This window comes from Arachis duranensis, chromosome 1, assembly GCF_000817695.3.
Source record: "Arachis duranensis cultivar V14167 chromosome 1, aradu.V14167.gnm2.J7QH, whole genome shotgun sequence".
Lineage (NCBI taxonomy): Eukaryota > Viridiplantae > Streptophyta > Magnoliopsida > Fabales > Fabaceae > Arachis > Arachis duranensis.
The window spans coordinates 89,082,998-89,091,564 of record NC_029772.3 but is presented as its reverse complement, the minus strand read 5'-3'; the positions used below and the strand labels follow the sequence as shown (position 1 = coordinate 89,091,564).

At 29.7% G+C, this 8,567-nt stretch overlaps 2 protein-coding genes across 2 annotated transcripts in view; one reads left to right on the top strand and one right to left on the bottom strand.

The window, feature by feature from the left end:
- The window catches only part of LOC107496757 (uncharacterized), a 3,182-nt gene extending 376 nt beyond the window's left edge, over positions 1 to 2,806 (bottom strand). The window contains exons 1-6 of the mRNA XM_016118084.3: positions 2,564 to 2,806; positions 2,397 to 2,479; positions 1,717 to 1,838; positions 991 to 1,155; positions 728 to 821; positions 45 to 246 (exon numbers count right to left, since the gene is read on the bottom strand). Of these exons, the coding sequence (XP_015973570.1) occupies positions 45 to 246; positions 728 to 821; positions 991 to 1,155; positions 1,717 to 1,838; positions 2,397 to 2,479; positions 2,564 to 2,800 (903 nt within the window). The 5' untranslated portion in view covers positions 2,801 to 2,806. The remainder of the gene's footprint in view (positions 1 to 44; positions 247 to 727; positions 822 to 990; positions 1,156 to 1,716; positions 1,839 to 2,396; positions 2,480 to 2,563) is intronic.
- Positions 2,807 to 6,219: 3,413 nt separating this feature from the next.
- LOC127739956 (putative transcription factor bHLH041) overlaps positions 6,220 to 8,567 on the top strand; it is a 3,466-nt gene continuing 1,118 nt past the window's right edge. The window contains exons 1-7 of the mRNA XM_052251405.1: positions 6,220 to 6,453; positions 6,538 to 6,645; positions 6,844 to 6,949; positions 7,034 to 7,048; positions 7,142 to 7,204; positions 7,357 to 7,887; positions 8,369 to 8,560. Coding sequence (XP_052107365.1) covers positions 6,341 to 6,453; positions 6,538 to 6,645; positions 6,844 to 6,949; positions 7,034 to 7,048; positions 7,142 to 7,204; positions 7,357 to 7,887; positions 8,369 to 8,560 — 1,128 coding nt within the window. The 5' untranslated portion in view covers positions 6,220 to 6,340. The remainder of the gene's footprint in view (positions 6,454 to 6,537; positions 6,646 to 6,843; positions 6,950 to 7,033; positions 7,049 to 7,141; positions 7,205 to 7,356; positions 7,888 to 8,368; positions 8,561 to 8,567) is intronic.

Here is an 8,567-nt window from a genome sequence, read left to right as displayed (position 1 = left end):
AGAAGGTTCAATTCATAACACTGCTAGCAAAGGCAAAAGCATACCTAGCTATCAGCACCACCCTCTTGGTGCAAGTTTTCCTTTATGAAGTTCACGACAACTGAGGTTAACTCATCTTGATGCTTGGTGTATGGATGATCAGCACCTTTTATGATATGTAACTTGTGGTTTGGTATAATCTTGGCAAACTCCAATGCATCTTGAACAGGAATAACAGTGTCTGAAGAACCATGAACTGTAAGGACCCTGTCATACATTATGTGATTTCAGATTAGCTACATCTGTGTGTTAAGGTTATTTTCGTACCATTACTACTAATTTTCATTTGCAGTATAACCTTCCAAGCAAAATCATCTTTCACGTATGGAATTATATATATCACACTCATTCATAATTTGTATACTCGAAATAACTCCTCTATGTTCTTTGGACGGTAGATTATGTTTTTGTTCATACCATACATAAGTTTGCATTCTGCAATGAATTCACCACTTGATTAGGGGGGAATCAAAATGAAACAATTTTCTATTTGTCACATAAGATATTTAACCTTGCAAGTGCCTCTCTCATTTAGTCATTATCCTACATTTCATTGCCTCTGCTTTATAATTTTTTATTTCTTAAACAGACACCATGTAAATTCAACAAACAACTTCATGAACAAAAGAATGTGCAACAAGTGGCAGAAGGGTGAGGCAAAAGAGAGAAGACAAGATTTTTCTCTGACCTGCAATCTTTATCAATTTTAAGGCATGCTTCATGCATATTTGTACCAAAGCGATCCATCAAACTTTCCTCCGTCACACGGTAATTAAAATTTACTGCAACAGCAAATTCCCTCATATTCATATAATCATAAAGATAAAAGATAAGCATGTACCTATGTAGGATAATGAGAAATCTACGTACACTGAATTTTTTGTTAAATATCTCTCACAACCTCATCCAATCTTAGAGGAATTGAAACAGCGTGATCAATTGACAGGTTACCTGACTTATTCTTCACATCAATGAAACCGTCCTTCTTAATTCTTTCCATATAATCTTTTCCAAGTCTTTCTTCAACTCCTGCCTTCAGATCATAGCGTCCAGAGATGTTGACAACTAATTTAACATCATCATATTTAGAAGCATAAAGAAGCACCACTCCACCTCCTGCACCAAGAGTCCAAGATACAGCAACAGCTAATTATGAGTACAGTTTGTATAAAAAAAAATTAAAAAAAAAATTATGAAGATGTACCAGTTATTTGGTTCTCAAAACCACACCAGTAAGTTAGGTTTCATCAAGTACAAATGGAAAGCAAATGACCATTCACATTGAGTAGGAGTGAAGAGCATTTCATCAATCTTACCTCACCCCATATTAAACCTGGTTTAAGGAAATATAACAAAGAACTATGTAATACTACTTTTCTTAATACTATATCAAAACGGATGACCATCACCGAGTTCCTATGTAGCATATCTTTGCCTAGAATCTCAGAAATACAAGCTGAAGTTTCAATTTCAACATACATGTCAACCATGGTGATGCTAGAAGATTCAATGAGTTATAAGGTGCCAATCAAAGGAGGCATATTCTGCTTCTATCTCAGAAACAACACAACTTTGAAGGTTTTTGTCTTTACAACCAAACCAGCAGATGGAACAAACAAGAATAAGAAATTATTATATCACTGGTTACATAATTGATCAATGAACATATCAACATACCTTTACTGTGCCCAACAATTGCAGCAACAACACGGTTTAATCCGCGGAAGTATTGAGTCACGGCATGTAAATCATCAGCCTCCTTCCAATAGTGGCCATACTGAAATGTACCATCACTTTCCCTAAAATGAAAATCCAAAGCCATAATAGATTGAATTAGCACAACATGATGAGATAGCAGGAATTTCAGTACATATAACAATTTACAGCCATACAAAATGGATCCACTAGGCTGCGTTTGTTTACCGGCACAAGACACTGAGATAGAGAGACATAAAATCGTGTTTTGCAGATGAGACATAGACAGAGACATTATGTTCAGCAATACTAAAATAATATATTTTGTGTCCATCTAAAACGAAAGACTCTAATAAAAGACAATTTATTTTTTATTTTTTCTTTCATAATTCTTATTACGTTTTCAACTTTTCATAATTATATTTTTTATTATTATATTCTTTCTCAAATTTTTAAATGAAAAATAAAATAAAATAAAATAAATTAGACTTTCATAATTTATTCTCATTTATTACCAAATAAAATAGAAGAACATTAATTATTATGTTTTTGTATTTTGTGTCTTATTTTGTCCTGTTTTCTTAACCAAATGCATCCTTAAAGATTTGTAATCAGTGTGTATACCTAATTCTGTATATTTCTAGGTATACTACTAAACGTACCCGTTTCCAGAAAAATCAAAGCGGAAGGAACTGATTCTAGCATTTTCGAATGCAGCAGCAAGGTTCACAATGGAAGTGGCTTCCTGAAGATAAAAAATCAAAACATATTAAATCCATAAACAGAGCTGAAGAATATAATACGTACATGTATGAACGAAAAGCTTCACTTTAGTGGAGCGAAAACCATGGCACAAGACTACAACGTCCTTGCTTCCAGAATCATGGAATATTCCCACTAACTTTTCACCGTGCTTGTTAGGTACTACGATTCTTTGCTGCAACGACATGTTGATGCTGTAGCTTAAGGGTTTTATGGTTCTACTTCTTCGTGTGAGTAACGGAAGCTGGGAATGGGAATTGAAGAGGAGTGACTGAGCATTTAGCACAACGGTATCCATTGCCATGCGAAAGAGGCGGTGTTACAAGTTAACGACTTAGCCTCTGTTTTTGTGCTGGGCTTCATTGTTAAAGAAGGCCCAAAATTTATTGGATTGGATGAGCCCAATTATCATCACTTTAAAAAAGCCCAATTAGTTTAGCGGACATAATTCTTTTCTGGTACTGGAACACCGAACACCACACGAAAGTCAACGACAGAATTGTCAAAAGTCAAAAGTCAAAAGTCAAAAAACAAATCTGAATCCGAAAATTCTGTCAGCTTATTTTGAAAAGGACAATGTTAAATAATCAATGATTTATTTAAACAACATAAATAATTATTAATAAAATAAAAATATATTATATTTTAATTTAATATTATTAATTAAATTTATTTTTTTAATTTTATTAATTCATATTATTTATACATTATTTAAAAATATTGTTAATTACCTATATTTTTTTGTTTGAAAAAGAAAGAAACTTAGATGGAGGGAGTAGATACCCAAAGTATGATACAATCAGAAAGGTGCATGTATACACATTAGAGCTTCATCATCACATGCAAGGATTCATATTCAGATGCATGCTAATTAATACTTAGATATCAATATGGGCCAGTGGATAATGACGTACGTGTTATATTTATTGCTTTCATATGCTTTCTAATTAGTAAGATAGTAAGGTATAATAATGGTTCAATCTTACACTTCTAGTACGGAAAATAAAGAATTTCCATTCTCACCTAAGCTCAATTCTGACATACATCTCAAGGCATTTTCTTTTAATCATCTACTCGTCATCATAGATTTGGAAGCTTTCTTTTTTATTTTTTCTATTTATATGTTGCACAAATAATAATAATAATAATAATAATAATAATAATGGGAGTCAATGATAAAGCATGCATATATATATAAAGAGAAAGTCTATGAAGTCAATGATCTAAGTGTACAATATGTACAATGAAGGTTTAAGAAGTATTAGAGATATGACTATTAGTGTTATATTGTCCTGTCATGTTACGCTTTTGGAATGAGTGGGTTCATGACATGATATTAGAATTTTAGATTCGAAAGATCAAAAGTTCGATTCTTGGTAAACTCAACTTAAGTTTTGGATAATATGGGTGATATTTTCAGGTAACTAGCTAGGAAATTTAAAAAAAATTAATATAATTTCATAAAAATTCATTTAAATATTTTGTTAAATATTAAATTTATAATGTTTATTTTAATAATTCTAAAAGTTTAAATTGATAAGAGAAAATACATAAATAATTACATATTTTAATATGCTTTTTTACGACCTTTATACTATATTATAACACAACTTTTTCAAAAGATTTAACTTTATAGGAAGAACATCTAAATGATTATATTTCTTAATATTTTGTGACTTTGTGATTTTTCATATATTTTTTCTTTTTCTTTGAAAATAAATTTTCTTATAAAATAAAATAACATAGTGCATTAAAAGATTTACAGAGAAAAGAATTCTTGTGAAGATGTTCTTGCTAGAGTGTGCCATTTTACTCACGGTTTCCATCAGTTTCATTTAGTTCTAAGTTGCATTTCTAATTCTAGGGTGATCATTGTTTTGTTTATTTGTAGCTTTGATTCTATAAATAAATAAATAAATAAGGGTAAAAATTCACATACATTATTTACATTATTTACATGTGAAGTTTATATTTAAAAATTGTTAAATAATTTAAAAAATTTGACTAATTATTAACTATCGACAACTACTGTATATGAGTCTTCAATATAAATAATTTCTCCACAAGAAAAGTTACGTTGTTTAATAGCATTAACACTTTGGAGGGGAAAAAAAGTCTACTTTATTTTCACATATTATTAAACATAAATTTTGAAGAAAAATTAAAATAGATTATAATTTAAATTTCATAAATTATAAACTTTATATATTCACTTTAAGTCTATTAGTTAATAATTATATGAAAAATGATTTCTAATATACCATCTAGTAGTCAAAATTTGAACATATAATCTATATATTTTTTGTGGCTAATAATTATTTTTCTCTTCAAAGGTATTATGAGAATTTGGCATTATTAGTTTTACACAAAGTTCACAAATCACAAGTCAACTACTTTTCTCTCATCTTCAATAGTTGATTCTTATTTCAATTAGGTTTTAAATGTGTGCCACTACTTTTCAAGATGTCACTGCCGAGAAGACAATTCTTCTCACGAGCTGTTTCAAACGGGTGGCTAACTTCCCATTTCCAGTTCTTTTTTCTTTTCTTCTTTAACAAGAAAAATATTATTTGTCACACAATCATTCGATATTATTATCTCAATATGTAATGCTAAATTAATAATTTTTTATTAACTATTGTACAATAAAAAACTTTGGCAAAGTTTTCATATTTTTAGTCACTAAAGATATATATATTAATTATACAAATAAGTGTATGTATTTTCTTTAATTATACAATAAAAACTTTGGAAAAGTTTAAATCTTCATATTGTTAGTGTATATATATAGTATATAAAAATATGTTATTTGTATATTAAAATCAGATAGTAATATATTTATATATAAATATATGTGATTTAATTTATTTTTAATATATCCTATATATTAACGAATGATTTTAGTAGTTAATTTTAATGTACATATTACATAATATTATAATATATGGAGTATTAACGACACCACATGTGTATATACTTTTCAGACCCTTTCTCTGTTTGAATTTTCCTTAACTTTCCGTTCACACACAAATTGACAATTTTATTATAATTTTCTGTCTCCCAAATCCCAATCCAACAGCCAACCCAGCTACCTGATCGATTCTTCGTTGATACCTATATGAAAGCAGTATATATTTTAGTGGTCTTTTTATTTATTTTAAATTATATTTTAATTAATAAATTAATAATTAATTAAAATAATAAACATTTCATGCTTACTTTCATTTTTACTACATATAATAATAGGATATTGGAGAGATTCGGTGTAAATTTTCTTTTTTAAAATATCATTTATCATATATAATTCATAAAAAGTACATTTTTTAATTTATTATTAGCATTATTATATGCATTTAATTAATAAAAAAATGAATTAACAGACACACATTATATAATACCAATTAAAACACTAGTTATAATAAAGAGATTTTGTATTTAAATTTTAAAAATTATAATTTTAAATAAATATACATAATAATAAAATATTTTAAAAATAAAAGTTTTTGTTTGTACACCAAACTTTATATATATATACCAAAAAAACAATTAAATTCTCAAAAAGTCAAAATGCACTTAATAAATAAATAAGTTCTAGATTTATAAAAATCTTAATAGATGACTTTATTCCAAGTCTCTCCCACGTTTGTATATATATATAGAATGAATGAAATTGGTTACTTTCATCCCATAAACCGCAATAATTCTCTATCTATAAGATGACATATAGTAGCAGTGGAACAACAACAACGACTAACTCTAATATTATTAGCAGAAACAAACTCAAATTTCACCACCAAACATGATGATAGATGAAGTAGAAGAAACATTAATTTAATATTCCACCATGGATGGCGTATTCAACCTCCCTGAAGCCACCAGGAGCGACTTTCTCCGCTCTCTCATGCACACTTTTGGTTGCACATACATATGCCTCTGGCACTGCCACTCATCATCTAAGTATATTTATACATACATACGTATCACTACTTGTATATGTTAATTTGTTTCTCACTTTCCTTTTTTTTTTATTTGGAGGTGTAGTAATTTATTGTTCTTGGATGGGATTTACAATAATGTAAGTAGCACCGTAGCTGAAGAAACGCTTTTTAATCTATATCAGCGTTTAACCTTTGATGCCGCCAATGACGAGTATGTAAGCCTAGCTAGCTAATTAATAAAGACGAATACTCACATGCAATTATCTTTATCTAAAGATGATAGTCAAGAGCTGTTAGATTATTATTTAACAGTTTTTGACTATCAATTTTACATAAAGAAGATAACTGCATGTGAGTTTTTTTACCATATTTAAATTAAGATTGAGTTTTTTCTTGTAATATTTTTCAGGTGGGTTCCTGGTGCGGCTTTCAGGAGGCACATGGCCTACTTAGAGCTTCAACAATTGGATCTTCTAAGACTTGCATCCGCCGTTATCCAAACACAATTCTATCTGGTAAGGTATAGACGACAAGCAGTTAATTTAATTTGATAATAATTTTCCTACTTATCCGCTAATTAATTAATTCCTTTTACACAGGAAGCAAGGATTGAGGTAAATTAAAATAAAGCATAAACTTATAGTTGTGATTGATATTTATCTGATGAATTAACTAATAATGAGTTGTGTTATTGTGTATATTCACAGACAGCTATCTTCATGGGGTGCAGCAAAGGGGAAATTGAGCTTGGTTTCTCCACTATCCCTCAAGTAATAATTAATTCTGTGATTAGAATTAGATTCTCGATTAATTAATAATTAAAATTATTGTATTTGTAGTCAAAGAGCTATAGTTCAAATAGTATAGTCTCTCATCCTTATTTAGAGGTTTCGAGTTCGAATTTCACTCCTTATATGTGCAGATTGACATGAAAGCAGCAGTGAAGAGTTTATTCCCAGAAGATTTTTCAAGAGAGCAGATTCATCATCCAGCTTCATCGTCTTCATGTTCTTGCCCTAGCGATGAATTCTCATCCTTAGGGGGAGTATTGTTACCCGCACCAGAGGGTGAGCAAGAAGCAATCATAAGAGCAATCCTTCATGTTATTTCTTCTTCTTCTTCACCCGCCACCACTACTTCTCAACCACCACCATATAATAACAGTGCTTTCAGGGCATACCCTTCAACTACTTACAATTTAGTAACAAGTAGCAGCAGAAGGTTTAGTTTAATGAAGAGATCTATAGAATTCTCTAGAACCCTACATTTAATGAGAATTAGAGACCGCTTTCATTTTCAACGTCAACATCAACCGCCTCATCCCCTCATAATTGGTACCCAGAATGCTAATAATAATAAGCATCTTCATCACATCATATTAGAGAGAAGAAGACGCGAGAACGAAAACAAGTGTTTCCGGGAACTTAGGGCATTACTTCCTCCAGGAACTAAGGTATCTTCTTTTTGGAAAAATATAGGTAACCAACAACATTTTTGAACAATGTGTGAAAAATGTGAATTAATAGAGTTAAAAGAATAAATTTAAATTAATAGCATTAAATTAGGGTGTAGTATATTTTTATTTGATTGGTGGTTTAAGATAGTCATTGTTTATCTAGCATTTCCCTTGTTTTTAGATTTGCAATTTTAATTAAATATAGGTGGAAACTCAGGTGCAGTCAATTTTACGTGAAATTGATAACTGAGAATCGTTAGATGATTTAACTGATTTAACTAGATTTTTATCTAATGATTTTCTATTATCAAACTGCACTTAAATTTTCACCTTAAATATATTAAATTATCTAATAATTCTCAATTAAAAATTTTACATTTTTCACATACGTAAAAACAATTGTATTGTACGTGAATTTTTTCCTAATTCAAAATATAATTTGGCTAATTAAGTCACTTGAACTTTCTTCCGCGTTTAGAAACACAAATCTTCGGTTCTTATAGCGGCAAAGGAGGCATTGAAGTCTTTAATTGCTGAAATTGAAAAGCTTAACATAAGAAACCAGCAGTTAAAAACACTACTTGGTTCATCATCATCAAGCTATGGAAATGTTCATATCTCCTCATCACCATCATCATCAAATGAGAGATTGAACGTTGCGGTGTCGCATGTAGCGG